Raw genomic sequence first — 21,330 nt, forward strand, 5'->3', positions numbered from 1 at the left:
AACATGGCGAAGCAGTGACAAAGGTGAGGGCAGACATGGCAATCTTCAGACTTTTGAAGGACGTAAACATAAAGGATGGAAAGGAATTATTTAGGGTGGTATGAACTGGAGGAGGTACTTGAATAAAGAAAAGCGAAGCTGAGAATGTAAAAAAAAAAAAACCAAAAAAACAAAAAAACAAAAAAAAACCCAAAAAACAACTTTTGAACATAGTAAGCTATGATGAAACCTCCCAAAGAGCCAATATATGACTTATTTAAAGCTTGGCTGGTTGGAACTCTGTGCAAGAAAAATGATTGGATGACCTGAAAGGTCTTTTTTCTACCAGTAAAAAATGAGGGGTATAGCCATCGCTGTATTATAAAATAATTCTGTGTTTTGTTCTGCTTAAAACTGTGTTGCTCTGTAAATATTTTATTTAAATATTTTCATGCTCACAGATATTACATCTTTGGCTTTTTCTTATATTTATATTGCCCTGATAGGGCACTCTGGGATATTTTACATTATTTTCTTCAGGCTCAGTGGTTTCTTCTTTTGCCTCACTTAGTGTCTCATCTATGTGCAACTACCCTACATGGAAGACTTAAGACAATATATATTTTCATCCTTGAAAAACAATAAAAAATGCATTCCTACAGGTAAGATAGCAATTCATTGGGCAGCCAGGCAAGGTAACCTATTTGTCTTCATTTGAGATACTCTAAAAGGGAATATTTGGCTTTCCAATGAAAACATAAGCTTTCATTACTTTGATTTAGGAAGAACAACCCCATCCCTTTGGGGAATACATTATGGTGATGTGATCTTGACGAGTAAAGCCTGTAGCAAAACTGTGTCAGCTTAGTTGCAAGCTGAGCAGACTTGAGGTTTGCCCACAGTCTTTTAAAACTGTCCTGTTAAATGGCTTCTGGCTTGGGTTATGGGAGTAATAGTTTCACAGGATCTTCATATAGAGAGTGGAGATTTAGTCCTCTGTATCCTTTGATCTTTGAACTCATTTGTGAGACTAAATGGGCAAACCCTGTGGGAGCTATGATGTGTGATTAGCTAGGTAGACTTAGAACAGAGGCATCAGCTCCATTCATTCAAAGCTGGTCCTAGCCAGTTGCAGTATGGCCTGTTAATATAATGTTCAAGACAAAGAATGTATTTTCTGTGGTGTGTTGGGCTTTTTTTTAAAGCATGCACTGGTGTCCAGGTTCAGATGGAGGTTGTCTTTGGAGAGCCATAGAGCATGCAGCCGTACAAAGCTTGACTCACTGTTCTGAGAATATTGCATAGCAATGAGTTTAAATGGATGTAGTTTAAAATCAACTCCTACTTCTAAAATTTTTTATGAGATTCATTAAATGGGTATCTGCACATCAGGGTTTATAAAGCATGCTGGATTGTTTCTGAAACAGTTTCTGTTTTCTTGCCTCTAACCAGTAGTTTGAGAACCAATCTCAAACCTGACTTACCAAAGCAATAGTTGACTGTTGTGAACTGTGTTAATTTGCCATCAGAACTTCAAAAATTTATATTATGCCCTTTAGTTGTTCAAATCAACTGTTCTTATTTTCTACATGGCTGTCCTGGGTTGAGCAGCAGCAGTCATTTTATATAAGCATTCTGTTGCAAATACAAACATCTTGAAAAAGAAGAAAAATGGAAGCGGAAGGGCAGCAATAATTGAGGTCTTGGGGGAAAAGAAAAGCTTTATGACTTTACATTGTAGTCCTTAAATAAAGCAGGGTGTTTGTTATTGTGTCTGTTACTCTTTATTGGCCTGTCTGTATCTGTAGTGTATTCTGTAGCACGTAATGACTTGGTCAAAATCTCATGTTCTGAAGTGAATCTTCATTTAGAAATTTTTCCAAGAAATGCTTCCATCTGTAAGCATATTTACTTTTTCTTTGTATGTGATTGCTGCCTTAGCGGATCAGTTATCTGCTGTTGACTCTTTGATTGATTCTATGAATTTGGTTTATGAAGCTGATGATGGAGAAACTTTTGAGGACCTGTTTAAGCCCAGCAAAATCCCAAACCCTCTTTTTCAGAGGCTGTATCAGGTGAGATGAACTACATGGCATTTTTAAAAACCTTGTTTTGTTAAGACTTTTCACCTTTCTGTCTTTGATTCGCATTGGAAAGATGTGTATTGTGAAGATGGAATATGAATTCTTTTTTTTTTAAGTAGCAAGTAGGGTAGCCAGTGATTTCTACATTGTCCCTGACATAAGACTTTATTCTTAAATTTTCCAGTTCCCAGGGAGGAAAGGAAATAACACCTGTGCTGAGGTGTCTGCAGCAGCACCAATGATATTTGCAGGACCTAGACTAGACAAATTAAGACTTGCTTGGGTATCTCAACACTGTATTGCAGTGATCATAGTGTGGACATAGTCTCAGTCTTCAACTTCTGGGCAGAGAGAAACTGACTGAAAATCAGGGACCTCTTCAGCTTCTAATTCTGTGTCCAGTTAAATCTTGAGCAGTCACTTTTCTGTCCACTGTTGCATCTGGCAGTGTTTCCAAAGCAGACCAGCCTGAGTGAACTTGGTCAGTAGTAAATGGTCAACATTGTTGACATTTTAATGTATTCCATTTGGGTGTCTGAGCTGATGCACTTTACAGGCGAGCTGAACAGTTCACACGTCTTGCAGTTATTGCATCAAGCTGTCTAAATTTTGATTTACATTCCTTTCATATCGTGAAGGTTTTCATTGCAACTGTGACGATGAGAGACTTAATTATACTTTGGAATTCAAGTGTTCAAAAAATGACACAGCAAATTCAAGAATAAGGAAAATGATGTTGTAACTTACGCAGCTGCAGAATTGTGTCCTATACAGAGCCATGGAGATATATTGAGTGCATGACTCCACTCTGAAAATTGACCAGAAATGGTGTTAAAGCAACCATGTTCATCATATCTCAACAATTCCAAATAATTTTTTTTCGGTTTCCAAGTATTATTATTTTTATTTTTTTTTAATTAAGACACTTTACCCCAGCATCCACAAGCCATCCTACTGCGGTGTTGTCAAAAGAACCAAAGGATCTGAAGGTCATACATATGTTTCAAGAATATATGTAAGCCCACTCTTTTCAAATCTTACTCTGATTGGAACTTGAAGAACTCAGTGTTCCCTTCAAATTCTGCCAGTCATATTGACAAGACAATGTGTAACTGAATGCAAGATTTGGTCAGTAGAAGGTTGTTGCTGGGCAAGAGCTAAACATGGATTGATCTCTGCACGTCTAGTATTTTAGGAAGGATTTTAAAGCTTGGGTATTAAAAATAAATGTAGTTTTGCTTGTAAATGAAACAGGGGATGGAATATGTTCTGTTATGTTGCTAGATACAATTTTACGTTCTTTTGGTTCAGTGGATATTGCCTGTAAATGACAGATGTTTCTCTACATGTGCCATTTGTCTTCTGGAACAGTGTGATGATGTTGTCATAGCAGTTGAGTCAAGGGCTGCTAGAAGAGAGTAACTGTGTAAATCACCGATTTCCTTAGAGGGTAATAGGATGTTGTAAGGGTGAACACTACTGGTGGAAAAAGTATTTATTGATTGTTGTGCTGGGTAGTATGCAGTTCCTGTCCACAGTGCTTGCTGTTCATAAAGCCTTAAATTGCCAGTCCTTTTAGTGCTTTCTTTTGGCCATGCACAGCCCCATTTATTATTATTTTTTTTGTTGCGGTTACAAAACTGCTATTAATCTGTGTAAGTTGCAGAAAGATTGTTCTCTCCTTTGCTGCAAAGATGTTCCAGATTCTTAATATTTTGCTTGCAGACCAAGTGGCACTGCTGATTCCTTAAGAAATACAAAGAAAAATTATACGTCATTTTTTGAATGTAGCCAGTAAATTGATTAGGCTAAACAGGACCTATAAATAGTTTGGAAAACTAACTCCAAAGAAAGGATGAACTTCTTAATTTCCTTGCTTTGTTACCTTATGAAGATATTTGGAATGGTAAATGACAAGAGCCAGGATTTAAACAGAAACATCAGGCTAAATTATATCTCTGGAAGTAGTGGTAGGCATCAGGAAATGACAGAGTGGGTGGAAAGCAGTTGTTAAGCTTGCTGTAGTGGAAGATGAGGAATAGTCTCCATCCAGAGTTTCAGCTTCTATTCCTTGCTTCAAGAAAAACCTGAGTGAACCTCCATTGCTTTTGTGGTAGCAGACTTTCAACATCACTGTTTAAGTTGTTCCTCTTAAATACAGGGGTTTGAAACATGTACAGTATTTGGGGAACACAGTGCATTTTATTTGATAGCCAATAAACCAATTCCTCTGTACTGAGACAGACATGGGGGAAGGCTTGTGAGCACAGTAGCCTGTAGCATCACATATTTCATGGGATCCAGCTGCAGAGTCTGCCTCTAAATATGCTGTAATGGCTCTTGTGTAAAGTGTGTAAGTGACCCTAGAGGACTGAGCTTGTTTATAAATGGTTGGACTGTATGGTTATGTTCTTTCAAAAAGCAGAACAGAAGGGGGACAGGAGGTTGCTCACAGAAGTCTAAGAGCTTTAAACAAAAAATAATCTTATATTTGGTTGAATGTAGTGGATCTCTTGGAAGGTAGTTTGGAAATTGTCAGAAACTAGCTGTAAACTGAACTTTAAGACACTCGTGTTGGGATTCAGTTCACACAGGTTTAACCGCCCAAAAGCTAGATAACTAGTGTAAGCTGACTTGTCCAAGCCTGTTCCATAATCCATGGAATAAGAACTTTGGGAAAGTAATTGATCCTTCTTGTTTTGGAGATCATAAGTACATGATCATTGTGGTGGTGTAGAGATAGGCTAGATGCTTTATCTTTTAGCTAGCCTAATCTGTCTCTTATTTCTAAGGCTTTAAATACTACCAGGTTGCTGTAGGTTTTATTATTGATTTGCTAAAATATGTGCTTTACAAAAGTGTGTTTCTAAACACTGTGTGGAAGGGAACAAGTCAAGATGGTTTCTTGCAGTAAATTCCTGTCTATTCATGCATTTATGCCATTGCTTATCATGGAATGAATTCTTTGAAAAGCCCAGTTCTTCATTTCATTGACCAGCATCTTAGCATGACCCCTGTTTCTGAAAGCTTGCTACTTCTCTAGGGTAGAAATGTTAAGGAAATAAGGAAGAGGAAGGAGGAGCTAATACGTTGCTGACAACACGCATGAACAGAACAGTGAGTCTGGATGCCAGTGGCAGTGTGGGTTGCTTCTAGCTGGTGAAGGTGGGAGTGGTTCTTGCTGATCACAGAAGGAAGATGAAGCAAGTTTAAAAGGGACTGTTTGGAATTAGAAACTCCAGGTTAAGTCTGTTCAACTTAATTTCTTATTAGCACCTGAGTTTTGATGGTACCTACCATCTCAGGTTTCAGAAGTAGTTGTCTACTCTAAAAAGAGGATCAAGTGGAGGTTGTGGCTGCTTGGTCTGCTCAGCTCTTCCAGTTGCACACATAGTGATTTCAGATGGAAGATGCATTCACAACAGCAGACTTAATTTTTTTGCTTCTTGAGTTTAATTCAATTCTCTAATGTTATTCTAATATCGGAGGGTTTTTTTTGTATCACAAGAGCCATTACTGCAGCTTCTAGCAACAATTTTACTCTCTTTCAAAATAATTATGCCTGAAATCACTACAAGTCTTTCCAAATCAGTAGCCTTGTATAACTGCCTCCTTTTGACAGTATGCTCTAATATGGATTGGAATCTTAATAGCAGCATGAAAGCACATCAGTATTGATGTGTAGCATATGGTCTGGATTTTCTTTATTGGCAGCCTTTCAGTATGAATAGAGGGTTTTGTTTGCTTTGGCTTTGTTTTTTAAATTAATGGCATGTCTGACAGCCAACAGGGGAGCAAATTTCTGCTGTATTTCTAGTTTACCAGGAGTAGTTACCTTCACAGTTGTGTCTAACACACCCAATACAATGAGCTTAGGAAAATCATGTACTTTATGTCCCTTCCAACCCAAACCATTCTATGATTGTGGTTTTATGCATGTGTGTGTGCATGCACTGGTATCTGTATATATATACATATATATATACACACACATACACATACATCTCTTCTGCTGTTCCACACTTCACAACATTTAAGATACCTATTTTGCTTTTAGAATTCTCAGTGAAATTTCCATAGTCTGCCTCATTAACCTTATCTCTCTCCCTTTGCTTGACTCCCTGTGTGCACTGTCTTTACACTTCGGCGAAAAAGCCTTCTCTGTAGTTACTACCATCTCTTCCAACTTTGATGTAAACTGTCAGGCCCCTTCATTCCCTCAGTCTTTCAAAGCTGATTTCCAGCCATACCTGTTTTCTGTGTCTTACCTGTGCACATTTAACTTCTCTCTTTTCATTTGCTCTTAAGCTGGTGAAAATTTCTCTTGTATGCATATTGAGTATTATTGACCAAGAAGAAATATTTTTTTTTGACGGACAGTAAACTGTGACAGTAACTGAAATACATGATTGGAGTATTTATCTTGTTGCTAATTCCTAATTTTGGGATGTGTAGAAATCTCTCCCATGTGACTCTTTTATAATAGATCTGCATTTTAAAGACAAAGTGAAGTTAAAAAGCTGAATAGATGCAGATGACTGGGATTTTCCTAATAATTTTCATAGAACTCATGCCACTGAGTGTGGGAACACTCATCTACATCACTGTTCTTGTTTAATGCTCTTTATCTTCTTAAACAGCTGACCAGTTGACTTACAATCCACTTCTGTAATGGAGCACTTATGAGCTAGAATATTTCTCAGCAATATGAAGACTATTTCTTTAATATGGAAGATATTTTGCATTTACTGTATGATGTCAGGCATACAGACATTATATTAAAATATATTAATATACATAAATATACATAAACTGAAAGTTTTTCTCTGCTGAAATTGCTTCTTGCAGTGTTTGCAGCATAAGGCTTTTCACCCCAATGAGCCATTGCCACCAATTGAAGAGCACCTTTTAGAGATGTTGGAGATGCCCGGTGTGGTAAAAGAAAGGTGTCAGGGTCCTCTTGAAAAAGTAAAATCACTTTTCCCCCTAAAGGAGGTTGTCAAGAAAAAAGACAAGAAGACTGCTCAAGATATCTTCAAAGACAAGTAAGTTGGAGTTGTACTATGGATTTTTTTTAAACTGTTTTACACTTCAAGTTGTTTTTGCTGGATGAAGCAGTCTCAGGGTCTTTGGAACATAAAATCAATGAGCTACACACTATAAAAATACTGATGGGTGGAGAGTATTGAGGTACCACAGTATGCCTGGGGTATTTTGTGATTAACAGTGGTCTTACTCTTATTGGGCAAGACACACTAGGAACTGTTCTGTAGCTTCCTCATACCTGTATTTGTTGTCACAGAATCCTTCAGGTTAGAAGGGGCCTCAGAAGCTTTCTTTTTCAGTCTGCTGTCAAAGCAGGGTCATCTGTGGTCTAAGTATATAACTTACAGCTTCATCCAGTCTGGATGGAGACTGCACATCCTCTCTGGGCAACCTGTTGCAGCTTACTCTCTCTGTTCTCTACTGGTAGCTAACAAAACAGTTCAAATAAGAATAACAGAGGGTCTAATTTAGCTTAGAATAAATGCTGCAGAGCTTTAAATTCGGTTTAAAGATGAGTCTTCCTTCTCAGCATGCTCAATGTAGGTTGTTCTGCAGCTTTCATTTTTGAATACCAAATCAAAAGAAAAGCAGCTTCATTATTATCTGCTGTGCAGTGAATGTGGATGTCTTGAAAAATCAAACTGCTGCAGACACTTTCTGGAACATCTATTGTCTGAAGAGTTTTTAAGATTTTCTTTTTTTGTTGTTACATATGCTATATTTACTTTATTTGTGCTGCAGATATAAAGAATAAATGTTTAATTGCTGCTGCATTAGTACTGTCACTCCAGCCAATTTGCTCAAATGAAATCTGTGTCTTGGAGCTTAATTTATTGAATGTTTATAATAGGACCACTGGGTTCCCTGGAATCATACAATCATAGAATGGTTTGGGTTGGAAAGGACCTTAAGGACATCCAGTTCCAACTCTTTTGCCATGGGCAGGGACACTTTTCACGAGACCAGGTTGCTCAAGGCTCTGTCCACCCTGGCTTTGAACACAGGGATGGAGTATTCACAACTTCCTTTGGCAACCTGTTCCATGCCTCACCACTCTCACATGTTGGAGAGTTTTTAATTAGCTCCTTCTCCCTCCCTTTTGTAATTTTTTAGCTCAGTCCTTTCAGTGCTAGGAACAATGTCTTTGAGCCGTTTTGAGACCTTGGTTATCTGAGCTGTCATATATTCATTATCTGGGGATGGCTAGAGCCCTGTCAGCATGTTGTCTTTGGGAAGACATGACATAGGCTTCTCACATTACTTCTGTAGAACAATGACTGCATTTCTGTATACAAACTGGGAAGCACCTTGCTTTTTATTTTGTTTATTGCTATGTGTGCCTGTCTTGCCTCGGTGTGTCCTTGAATTCATACTGAGCAAACTCTTCTGTCCATGCTCTGTGCTCCAGCTTCTCTGTGTGTGTGTATACATAAATAGATTCCTATGTGTACTTTAAAAAGGTGATAGAAGCACTTAAAAAAAAAACAAACCCAGACAAACCCAAAACCAAAGAAAGCAAAACTAGATTCAAACAAGCTACAGAGAGAATCTAAGCAAAAATTTATTGGTAGTTGTATGAAAACATATCACCCCAAAGGCATCAATTTGACAAGCAAGTAGGAGAGCTGTTTTGTTTAAAAACTGGTTTCCTTTAGAAGGGCGATGAAAGCAACTATAAAAATAATTAAGATAGAAATTCATGTAGGGCATTAAAATTGATTTTAAAAATCTGTAAGGGAAATAAAAGGATACAAACTCAATTATGCAAAGAAGAATGAATGGTAATAGAGTTTTAGAAATTGCAGAATATTGCTGTAGTAATGGATGGGTATAGTGGTATTGTCATTGCTTCAACAGAAATGTTAACTGTATGGTTTTCAGTGTTTGGGGAACAGCTGAGTGATACCATCTTTTGATAAAGAGGATTTAAATAAGCACTGTAGAAGATACATCACCGCAACAAGAAGAAAAATGTTTAACAACAAATAATATTTAACTTATTGAAACTATCAAATCTAAATGATTTGCACTAAAATGTTTTGAAAAGTTTGTCTAGAAGCTTTCCTGACTTTTTTTTTTCCCTAAGCCTAATTTGTGTCTCCTATCATCATATTGACCAGATTCATCTCAGCTTAATTTTTAAGGTCTAGTGGGATTAAGGCAGCATAAATATAGGCATGCTATCTTAACACAGTTTTTAATATTCAGTATTCATTTCACTTTTGCTAAGCTTTGTGTAGTTTAAAAATCCAGTAAAACAGAAAGTGCTTTACTCTTTCCTTAGGTTGGTTTTGGAGAGGCTGCTGCCTCATCCAACTTTGCATACGTGAGAGGATTCTATATAAACGCAGAAGTGGGTGTTTTAAATTAATCTTATATTTAATTAATTTTTCTCAAATAGTAGTTGCACGTTTTACGGTTTAAAAATACTGGTAATCAGTGCATTGCCAGTAACAGATTCTAAATGTCAGATCCTTGACGGGTATAAATGGGTGTGGATTCATTAGTTTCTGCTGTACTGAACTGATTAATGACAGCTGTGGATTTGGTCCTCAGCAGTTAAATGCAGCATCAGCATTTATGTTCTCCTCCTTCCTCCAACCCCCAAGCATTTTGAATCAGTAAAAATAATGCAGGAGGAAAAAGATTTGAAGACATTGCAATTGATTGCAAAACATCTTTGGAGAAAAATACTCTAAAAGATAATTTTCATTGTTTTTTGTACCTTTCATCAAAGCACATCAATATACAAGGATTTTGGTTCAAGTGGAAGTTGTAAACTCACTGGTGTTAAAAAAAAGTATCAGTTTCTCTCCATTTTACAGACTGGCATATTTGCTGTCCAAAACAATTAAGCACCTTGTTCAAGGTCGGCCAGAAAGTCAGCAGGGTTGAGGATGAAGCAAGGTATCCTATTCTTGTCTTGACGCATAAATGAAGTAAGAATTTCTCCTAGAGTGATAAGTAAGGTTATGTTGGATGACAGGAGTTGCTGAGAAGAAGAGATTTCATTTCAGTAGTGACAAAAAGAAGTATAGGACAGAGAAAACTGCTGAAACAAAGTGGGATAGACACTGATTGTAAAGTAGGGGAGGGGTGTGCTATAGAAAGTAAAAAGGAAGACTGTGCAAGTGCCTTCTAATAGTTGATTGTAATGTGCAATGCAGTGTTTAAAAATCAGTTTTAACCTTGTAGAATGTAAAGTGGCATTTAGTCTTGGAGCCTTGGCTTTGTCCCTGTAGTCTTTTCACTGTAGTAGCAGAATTTTTGAGAAAAACTTACTTTGTTTTGGGATTCCTTGAACACAGATGCTGCTATTCAGGTAGCTGAGTAGCTTTCAGTCATTCTTAAACTGAAATTGATTCTTCTGTGTCAGTAGCCTGTCACATTAAGTGACACAGAACCCAGCATCTGATTTTCTTCCCCTTTTGTGATTGCCTGATTTTCTTCTGTTGCCAAGATGTGCTGTAAACTTTGGCATGGTGGATGTTACAGTTAAGTTCCTAGTTTGAATGTACCTTGGTATATGTTACCTGTAAGGACAAAGCAACAAAGTAGCTTAAATTCAAAATCAGCTTTTTTAGAGCAACAGTCTTTTGAAAGCATTTTGCAATTAGCTTAAAATGTCCTGAGAGTTCTTATGTACTTAATTGGGGTGTGTCTAGCAGGTTTTGACTGCTGTAGGTGGAAGCTTATAAAGCTCTTTTGTGCTGGTGGAGAGTGTAGGTCATTAGACTCAAAAGCCACCACGTAAACAGTTTTGTAGCAGCTATCAATTCCAGTACAGGAACTAGCAGGTAATTTTTGAAAAGTAAGTAATTTTTTTATTTAAATGCTAAGGGTTTTTTTTTTGCTATTTCTGTTTACATCAAATGTGGCAAGAATACCAAATGTAATATACTGTAATATATTATGTATATTACTATATGTAATATGCCGTAAATCAGTAAATTATAATCTGTAAATTATCAAGGCAATGCAGTATACAGGTTCAAAATAAAGTGACTGGAGATAGTCTATATTTAGAAAAGTGGAAAAGATGTGTATAAGTAAATTCAGTCCTGAAATAAGCATGAATAATCTTGCACCTTCAACAAGCAGTGCCTTTGCTTTATGCCAAGATAAAGTTTGATCTGTGTTTTTACTGTTTGCTTTGTGCAGCCTGTGAGGAAAATGAAAACTAGTTTAGAGTTAATTTAGGAATAGTTATATCATGAAGTTTTGTCCAGTGTTCAGTGTATATTTCATTAATTTACTAACTCTCTACTTAGTAGGCAGGACAGTTTACTTCAAGTGTTTGTATTAATTTCTATCCTCCTCATTTGCAGCAGTGAAGATGGACCCAACCCTAAGAAACCAAGAATTGAAGATGAGGAAGGTAGTTTTAGCATCATGAAACTTGCTGAAGGAAATGTCACCTCTGTAAGCATATTTTTACAAATCTCTTGCTTAAAGAGGGAATTTAGTTTCTCTATTATAGTGAATATATAGAGTTCCTGATAAAAGGAAAGTTTCTAGCCGAAACATGACTGAAATACTATCTACTTGTAGATTTGAAACTCTGCTAGAGATTTGCTGCCCTTAGGTCTATTTTAGCACAAATTCCCATCAGTCTTGGATATTTTTTGGAAAAATTCTCCCCCAGTGTCTAGAACTCTAAAGGGCAAGCATGAGGATCTGAAGAAAACAGAATCTCGGAATTGGGGTTCAGTGGTTGAATTTTGTTCTTGCTCTATTTCATATCATCTGCAACATAGAAGTTGCCTTCTGTGTATTAAATCAAAGGTATTGCTGTGATATTCGAGACTGTTCTCTGCTGCAACCAGGACAGGGTTCTAAATTGCAAATTTAGCTTCATCTTGCTGCTAGGTCTAACCTAACTCCAGATGTGCACATGGGTAGGTGAAGCCTGTATCATAACTGTGCACCTTCCTTTACTTGATTCTTTGTATTGAAGGGAAAGAAGTGATTTAATACTGAGATAACTTCCGTTGTTTTCAAATGTGTTGTCTTTTAAGGTTGGTCTTCAAAATGCATGATTCAGATTTTTAAAAATATTTAAAATCTAAAAATATTTAAATATTCAGAATTCCTAGTATAGAATTCTGATACTTCCTGAAAAGTGTCACTTCTAGATTAAAATGAAGCACTAACAGACCAAGCAAGATTATTGAAAGAGCTACAAATTATTTTGACAGCTGAGCATAAAAATTTCAGTTAGGAGAATTTTCATTCTTGAAAGAAAATTTTAAGCAATGCAATTTTTTCCCCTAAAGTTGCTGCATCCATTTTTCAGTAAGTGTTTATATTTGACCTGGTTTTAGTCCTTTTGAAAGGCTTCTGCATTTGTATGCTCATTTAGAGCTTCAACTTTAAGATGTCAGACTGGGCCAGAAAGGATAAATGAATTGAGTGCAAGCTTTTAATTTTGGGCGTCCCATTGGAGTGGCAAACCAGTGATTCTGTAGCCACATGCCTGGGAGCTTCCATTCCTCATTAAGCCCCTGTCAAGATTAGGGAGAGGTCTGTGCTACAGAAGGTCTCAAAGCTGAACTAGCAGGTAGCCTGAATTACTGAGCTTCTGACCTCTAAACCCTAGAGAGCACAGTCGGCTTATAACAGTGCAGCATAGTAAGTGTAAGGTCATCTTGCTTGTGTCATAACTACCCTTTGTTGGGAGTACTGTGCATTAACACACATTGTAAGACTTGCATTCTATGAATCTGCACACAGAAAAGTGTAGAGCTTCTGTTTCCTTATTAAAATGAACAGAAATATAGAGATCCTTGTTGCCTCATAAGAAGAAAGAGATGGATATTGGCTGATGTTTGCATAATTTTTCATTTTGTAGGTTGGCAGTGTTAATCCAGCAGAAGATTTCCGAATTCTGGTGAGGCAGAAAAATGCTGACTTCAAAGATGGTAAATGACTTCTATCTATCTTAATTATATTTAGTAGCATCTTCAGGGTTCAGTAAATTCAGGCTATTTGTCTAAACATAAATTTCTAGTACTATGTGAGATGCTTTGGAGTTTTCTGGTTAGCTTCTAGTGCTACTTACCAAAGAAAGGTGTCACTCAATTCCCATGTCAGTACTTGCCTTCCTCATTTGAAAGTCTTGGATACCTGTGTTTGTGTAAGATGGCACTAAACAGCTGTATTGAGGCATCAGAGCAACTCCTCAGGTGTTTCTTACAGATCCCTGAAGGGTATCAGCTTCTCATCTAGCTTCACAGGATCTTTCTGGCTTGAAGTGGAAAGCTGTTGGCTGTGCACAGTGTGAGAAGCCTGTCTTCTGCTGTCTATTTATTCTGTTCAATGAAGAAATAAGAATTTGATACCTGGGATTTAAATCTTTACATGCAAAGATCATTTCTTATTTAATGTGAGCAAAAGATTGCATGGGTGCATTTAGGGTGTAATGAGCAGGTAGTATGTAGTTCCTAAAGATGAGGTGATTCTGTGTGCACTGAATTGACTCTGTGTGCCAGGTTGAACAGGGCCTTGGGCAACATAGTTTAGTGGGAGGTTTCCCTGCCTATGGCAGGGGGGTTGGAACTAGCTGGTCTTAAGGTCCTTCCCAACCCTAACCATTCTATGATTCTATGAATCTATTCTCAGTGTGCAATAAGAGAGGGTTTTGAAGAAGAGGCAAGGAAGAATAAAAAGCACAGGTCAGCCACTGTCTTGCATGTCCTGAATCTGAAAATGCAACAGAATTATCATTTGTTTGTATGGTATTTCCCTACTGGAATAGCTATACAGAGATATAAGTCATCCGAAGGTATCTTAAGAAGAATGCACAAGATGGATGGGGTCCTTTTTTCTTTTAAAGGGTAATTTGAAGGTTGTGGCAAGGTAAATCTCATCTACCGAATAGCCACTAATGTAGCAGTTCTTTTCAAAGAAAAAGATTTGCAGAGGTGCTGAAGTGAGGTGCTAGCTATTTCAACAAGGTCTTTGGTCCTTTTAGACATAGCTTGCAGGAGCATGTTGAGTAGTATATTGATTTGCAATACAGTTTATTAAAGCCTATATAGCTATTTCTCTCCAGAATGTTCAGACCTATAAGCCAGTTAACCAGTTCTTTACCTACAGTTTGTATTAGATCCAGAAGAAATTGCTCTTTGAAAAATTAGTGAGAATTGTGTTCTCAAATGCAGTAAAGATGCACTAAAAAACCCCATTGTACAATACATTAGAATACAGAAACTGTGAAACAGTTGGCTCCTTTGTTATGGTAATTAATTTTATCATGTAGGAAAGGCTTAAGGCAGAAATAAGTAAAGTGATTACCCTTAAAGATGGTTTAACTCTAAAGAGTGCTTAAATATGTCCACTTGGTAGTTGTGCTAGAGATAACTGCAGTACATGTTTGGATGGCTTCTGAAATTTTCAGCAATCTGATTTTATGTGTGATCTGTTCTGTAATTATAAGGTGTGGTCAGACAGAATGTAGTGCAGTCACCCATTCAAAAGGAGAGACAGAGCCACTATAAATAAAAATATGTTCTGCGTATTATCTTTTTCTTTTGCATAATCTTTTTTCTGCTTTAGAGCCTTTTAGGTAGCTTGATACATAAAACATTACAGGCTTGTTTTTAATGGCTTGCTGAATTGCATTCTGGTTATGTAAATAGTAAAATCCGCCTTAAAACTGTTCAGTGGTTCTGTGTGGGGTTTTTTTTGGTATAATTTTATATCACATTTAATGATGAAACTTTTTTTTTTTTCCTTCCTCTGCTAAAACATGTGAAATGTCAAATATCTTTGCAGGAAAGGATGATCTGTGGCATCCAAATAGCTTGTTGAAAAAAAAATTACATTTCTTATGTCACAACACAGACAGGAGAACTGCTAGGTTGCATCCTGTTTTGCTTTTTTCTTGTATAAAAAGAGCATCCAGTGTAGTCTTCCAAACTGAATAGAGCTTAGATTCTCAGTTTAAAACAAAACAGCAGCAGAGGCCCTCTACATGGAGGAGAAAGACCGTTCAATTGTTTTGTTGAGGTGGGTTATTTTTGGTAGCTAGAGAAGTTGTAGTAATAGGGAGAGTTGTACTTCAAATATTGACAGTATAGTGGCTTCTTAATTAAGCTGCAGGTTAATGGCACATGTCCTCTTTAGTCCCCAGCGAGACTCCTTCCAAAAGGAATGAAGTTATCAAGACCTAAGTATAGCAGGGGGATTTTTAATTTTTTTTTTTTACCAGTTTGTCAGAACTCCTGATGGTGTATTTATCACCAAAATGAGTATCACTGCATCTCATGTAGTAGCCTCTTTGGGATTTGATGGTCAGGGTTTGTGCCATTCACAGGAGGAGCCTTAAGTGCAAGTTAGACAGCCTGAGTCTGATGCTGCATCCCACAGGAGAAATGATGCATTTGCTGTTAGTGAGAACTGGGTCACTAATGCGTAAATACCTATTTTTAGAAAATCAGAGAGTTTCAAATTGGTAAGGGTCTTAGGGTTAGATTTCTGAAACTGGTGGCTCAATTCCTGAAACAGTGATTAACTTTGTTTTGAATCAACATCTGTGTAGTTTATTGTGGTAGGGGGACCCACTTACAGCTTATATCATGTATTGTGTGTGATGGTGTCAGCTTACCGGTTAATGTTGATTGCTCATGTAACTAGTATTGTGTTTCCTCTCCAGATATCTTTCTCATTTGCATTCATGGCCAGAGAGATGTAATTTTATGCAGGTCTTATTTTGAGCAGGTTACAAGTGCACAGTCATCACAAAGAGCAGTTTTCTGATAACAGCTGCTGACATTTTTGTCAATGAATGCAAATAAAATAGATTAGTTTGCCTGAGTAGAATCTAATTATTACTCCCAGGGGTGTACAATGTGTTTCTTCATTGCTGTGGCTGCAAAGACGGTTCTCAAATGCAGTATTTGCCGTCTTTGTCATGCCAAAGGAGTAGCCGCATGACTATCAGGTCATCCTGTTGGACTGTTTACGGGTTTCCATCCATGTCTGCATTTCTGAAGAGCAGAAGGTGTCTGATACTGTGTGTTGTATTTTCATAGGCTTCTGTAAAAGCTAGGCTGTCTTAATGGGAAGTAAAAAAAGATATTGGCACATGTATAGTATTTTCTTTGGTTTGTAAATTTTGTGAGTTTAGAGGCCGGATTTCATTGTACCTTCCAGGACTTCTATCTGAGAACATGGTGTCTGAAGTCCTGTAGTTGAAAGAGCATTTTTTTTATTGTACTGATTGTCAATGAAGAGAGAAATCTGCAATGACAGCTGTACAGTTATGGACATAAATGTCCAGAGACAAATTGTACCCAGCTGTCATTTATAGCAAGCTTGTTAATATTTTTATTACAAGGGATTTCTAGAAGAATAAGAGTCAGTAATTGCATGTATAGATTTCAGCAAATACTGTTATGCCTGACGTGTCACACTTTTGCCGTGGCTTGTAGATAGCTTCTTAAGTAAAATGTAAAACATTGGGTTTGCACTGGGTGCTTTGTATGCATAAAAGAACTGTATGTAAGAGATTGCAGTGGGAATTTATTAGTTGCAATAAGGATGATAATTTTTTCTGTAGAAACATGCATAGTTAGCTACTCTTCTAGACCTATAGTCTTGGTATTTGGTTTTTTTTTAATTTAAAGTATTTAGTTTCAGGTTTTGTTGGCGTGTGTATTTGCAGTTCATCTGCATTTCTATCTTTTTGGATGTTTGTGTATTTCAGAGACTGTTCATGCTCTGCTGCTAGGTAGGCCAATGCAATGACTGGTTTGATGAAAATGAGTCAGTCATTAGAAGAATATTTGCAAACCAAATATTCGAGTACATAAAATTACTTTGAAGTTTTCTGTACGTCTGCTTCACAGAGAAGATGGAGCCAGATTTGTCTTTGAAGGGCATAGCAATTGGGTGAGATGCAAAGCTCTGAGTTGCAACAAACAGAATGTGAATTAGATATTTGTGGGGGGTGGAAATCACAATTAAGGTAGTCAAACACAGAAAGAGGAGCCCAGAGAACTTAGACACTCTCCATCTTTGGAGCTACTTGGAACTCAAGTCTGTGGAGCACTGAACCACCTAATTCACAAAGACCCTGGTTTGAGCAGGGATTTGGGCTGTATGTCCTACAGATGTCCAGTCTAAATCATTCTGGTCCGTACCAACAGGCCATTTAGAGACAGCATTTCAAAACTGAACAGCACCTTATAGGACACTGGAGTAGTTCAGCAGCTCTTGATGTTAAAATTCTTATTTCTTGGCTTAAAGATGCAGGAAGTCCTTAAAAATTAGGAGAGTTTTCAGTTTAGAATCTCTTTCTTCTTTTCACATAGAAAAAGATTATTCTTACAGAGCAGTAATTTAAAATGAATTATGAGGTGATTTAACTGATTCGTCAGTGACTTTTACTTTAAGCACTGCCCATGAATATAAATCATTACCACCACCAGCAGATAAATCAGAAGATAGACAACAACAGGAGTCTTGCATCTGCAGAAAGAACTGGTTTTTTTAACCTGATTTTTTTCTTAAGGAAAAAAAAAATCCCCAAGTAATTGAACTTGGACTCTAATACAGTTTTTATCTATTACTATTCTGTAATCTGGATGGCATAGCAATCAAGAACAAGGACTGAACTGAACAAACATGAGAATATGACTACACTTTTGTACTGTAACTGTTCAGAGATATGAAGTGAATATAATTGTTCATAGCATATTTCATGAGAAATAACAGCACTGGTGAATGTATTTTAGCATAGGGAATGTATCTGAATGCCAGAGACAAAAGAAATAAATTCTGTTAGAACTAAGAGATGTTGTATTCAAAGATATTTTTTTCCCTGTACTTCTCCAGCCTTTAATCACTGTATTGGTTTTCTAACCAATCAGGTACAGTAGAAGGAGGAAGCAGAAGATTAAAATTTCTTGGGTTGTTCTGCAGAACATGGTGATTATTAGGAGTGCTGGAATTCCAGTTTATGTAAAATGTAGAAGTTCATTAGTTCACTTCCTTAAAGGTGTCTATGGGATGGTGGATGCTCAGAGAGAAGGAAAAAAAAAGCTACCATTACACAATAGTGTCCTGAACAGGGTGTCCATTTGTAATTCTAGGACTTGCTCTTCAAAGCTCAATGCCTGAGATTTGTCTGGGGCACATCAGAGTTAATTTTAATATTCACAGTTCAGTTTAATAGAGATCTTTATGCAGCACATGCCAAAAACCAGGGAGATCTATTTTTTGCAGCACCGGAACCCAAAGATTTGTGGTAATAGGCAGATGACAGGCAACAGGAAATCAACAAAGTTCTCAGACCTAGAAACGTAAAGAAAAAGAGTCCACTTTGGAGAACTTCAGTTTATAATCCTTATCTACCTTCTTTGGTTGTCTTTGGCCCCCTGAAATAATTCGGTCATCTAATCAGAAGAATTTTATCTATTTTAGATTCATGAATTATTGCCTGTCACTTAAGCAAGGCCCAGTGGACAGACCCAGCATTTACCAAGCTGTTTTAAGACATTAGAAGACTGACTTAAAATAGTGTTGCCTTTAACCCGTTTCCTACAAATAGTCTCTCAGTGCCTAGTAAAACATGTAAGGTTTTTTTTTATATTTCTTAAAACAGATTTCTAAAGGAGGCATTCACAGTCAGTAGCAAGAAGTCTTCTGATGCCTGCCAGTGCAAACAAAAAGAAAGGGATTTAAAAAAATTAAATGCAAAAGAAGAAATAGAGTGTCTGATAATCTCAAACAGTATGCTGGAATCATTCTGACAATAAAGACATTTATTGCACCCTCGTAGTGCCTGGGGTTTTAATTTAACACATCAATGAAAAGGCAGTGTTTAAAAAACCCACTGTCACCACTGAAAAAAACAGCAGGACTTGCTTTTATTAGTGCAATTCGTAAGAAATTAGAACATTTAATGAGAAAATCGTTAACCATGGAAAAAAATGGACTGATGTAACTCAGGGAGCTTAAGTATTGAGACTTCAATTTAGTTTGTCAGCTACTGGTAAAGTAAATAAAAAGAATGAGCAGATCACCTCTGGAGGAGCAGGCACTTTCAGACACATTCTTGTGTGATGGCTGCTGTTGGACAGAGCCATTATCTGCCTCCTTTTCTGGAAACTGTAAAAAGCTAGTGGGAAAGAATATCAAGCATGTCTTGTTTCACATCTTTTTCACTCAGAGATGCTGTTCTTCATATTCAGTTAAGCATTTTATGGAACATAAATAACAGTTATTGCTGTGTATGCTTACAGTGAGCAGAGTGAAACACAATATTTAAACAGTGTCTGTTTCTTGGTGTGTTTCCTTATCCTTGTCTCTTCCATCACTCTGGCAGATTATTTTCTATGTTGATGTTTCCATGGCTGAAATACTTGCAGTGATATCTATGCCCGTAACTTCTGAACTTAAGAAGGTCTATAGATTTAACCTATAGAAGGTTAAAGGTTCTACTAATGTAGTAAACCAACTTTAACAGCGCAAGAACAGGACAGGCAGATGCTGTGACTTCTCCAGAATCCTTTCCTGCATTTTCTTCCTCAGTGTCAACACCACCTTTAATCTCCCTGATTAAAGAATTTCTTAAAGCATTTTTTTAAGAATTTGTAGCATCCTGCTGCAGTCTGTGGTAAAGAGGTTGACTGGTTTTGTTTGAAGAGGAGCTCTTTTTTTTTTTTTTTTCATATGTTCTTAACCCAGTTCTTCACTCTTGTTTTGAGACAGGCTATCACTCCCTTCACTGTCTTCACAGTGCTTCTGAGTTTATAGATCACTGTTGTATCCTTCACCCACTTGTCTTTTCCCAGGCTGAGGTGTCTGCCAGAGGGTAACATTTTTTAGTTTTTCACCTGTAATTAGATATGAGGAAAAGAAAGTACTAAAATCAGAAGAGCAGAAGCTCTTAGTGACATTTTCACTTGTCGCATTTGCAGTGTTTTACAGCTACCTACTTTTTAGGAGCTGAACAGTGAGAATGAATCTGGTGTTCCCCTTCTTGTTGGTACAAGTCTTGTTGTTTGCCTCTGTTGCTCTTTCTGAGGCATGCACATTTTATGATACTTATCTCCATAATCATAAACAGCACTGCCTGGATAAAAAGTCCTCAAACTACCTGTACAGAGACAAGGTATATTCTAATGTCAATAGCAAGAAGGTATTCTTTATAACTGTAATCACCCTACAGATGTTGTTTTGACATTATTATATCTTCATTGTATATTTAACACTTCTATTGAAATATGCATGTATTTCAAAGGATGCTATGGGGATATGCTTGTGTTGTAGAACGTAACCTCCCTCAGTTTTGGATCCCAAGTGGTTGTAGTTTTACTTTCTATCAAACCAGCTAGTCCAGTGCTTTTTATCTTGGGTTTCAGTGAAAGGCTTTTGCTTTGGCCGTGCTTGCATTTCTTCCTAGTATATTTAGGTTTTCCAGAGATGCTGAAGTAATTTTCAGTAGCTTAAGTAACAGTTGTCAACTTAAGTCGCTTGAGGCAGTAGGGGTATGATTAACTCTTTAAAGATGCCTGTGGAATAGAAAGAGAGATGTAAAAGAAAAATATTTTTTGTTTTGAAAGTGTGCATTCTTTGATTTATTTATTTTTCTTTGTTCTTCAGTGAGCCAGCAGTTGATAAACCGCATCAGTCAGTTCCTGGAAAATAAAGGTTCTCAGTACTACATGAAAGGGATCAATTGTATCAGAGTTTTCAGAGAGGAGGCTGTGAAGGTAATATGTTAAAACTCTCATATCTTTCAAATTAAAGGCATGATGAATCTATTTGCTGTATTAGGAATCTGTTTATAATCTGTTGTTACAGCAAAAAGAATTGATTCACAGATTAAAATGTTATATTATTTGAAAGATTAGAAACATATTTGCATTTTATGTTTCTTACCAAAATGGGGACTAGCTCTGGTATTATTTGCTTTTGTTCGTTTTCTTTTAAAAGTACAAACAAAAAATCTATTCTCTGATGCTTGTAAAAGAAAAATAAGCAATCCTACCAATTTGTTCTTCAATAAAACTAGTTACAAGACGGTCTTTCTAGCTTTTGGAAAGGCAGTTTTTGTGGCTCATGTTTCCTTAGAACTCTTGATTTAGCAGAGATAAAAACCAAAATCTGTAATGACTTTTGTGTTCACCATGTTAGATGCATTCATGAAGAATTAAGTTTGCAGTGCTCTGTATTATTTTTAATCTCTTGTTTATCATTGCTGTAATTTTTT

At 36.9% G+C, this 21,330-nt stretch overlaps 1 protein-coding gene across 3 annotated transcripts in view; it reads left to right on the forward strand.

The window, feature by feature from the left end:
• XRCC5 (X-ray repair cross complementing 5) overlaps window positions 1-21,330 on the forward strand; it is a 54,688-nt gene that overhangs the window by 24,363 nt on the left and 8,995 nt on the right. For 2 of the 3 annotated variants that reach the window (XM_065671542.1, XM_065671540.1), the window contains exons 12-17: window positions 551-641; window positions 1,921-2,054; window positions 6,912-7,108; window positions 11,438-11,531; window positions 12,961-13,030; window positions 20,721-20,830. In XM_065671542.1, coding sequence (XP_065527614.1) covers window positions 551-641; window positions 1,921-2,054; window positions 6,912-7,108; window positions 11,438-11,531; window positions 12,961-13,030; window positions 20,721-20,830 — 696 coding nt within the window. The remainder of the gene's footprint in view (window positions 1-550; window positions 642-1,920; window positions 2,055-6,911; window positions 7,109-11,437; window positions 11,532-12,960; window positions 13,031-20,720; window positions 20,831-21,330) is intronic. The other variant, XM_065671541.1, reaches the window with a different exon arrangement.

Source organism: Lathamus discolor, chromosome 3 (assembly GCF_037157495.1).
Source record: "Lathamus discolor isolate bLatDis1 chromosome 3, bLatDis1.hap1, whole genome shotgun sequence".
Taxonomy (NCBI): domain Eukaryota; kingdom Metazoa; phylum Chordata; class Aves; order Psittaciformes; family Psittacidae; genus Lathamus; species Lathamus discolor.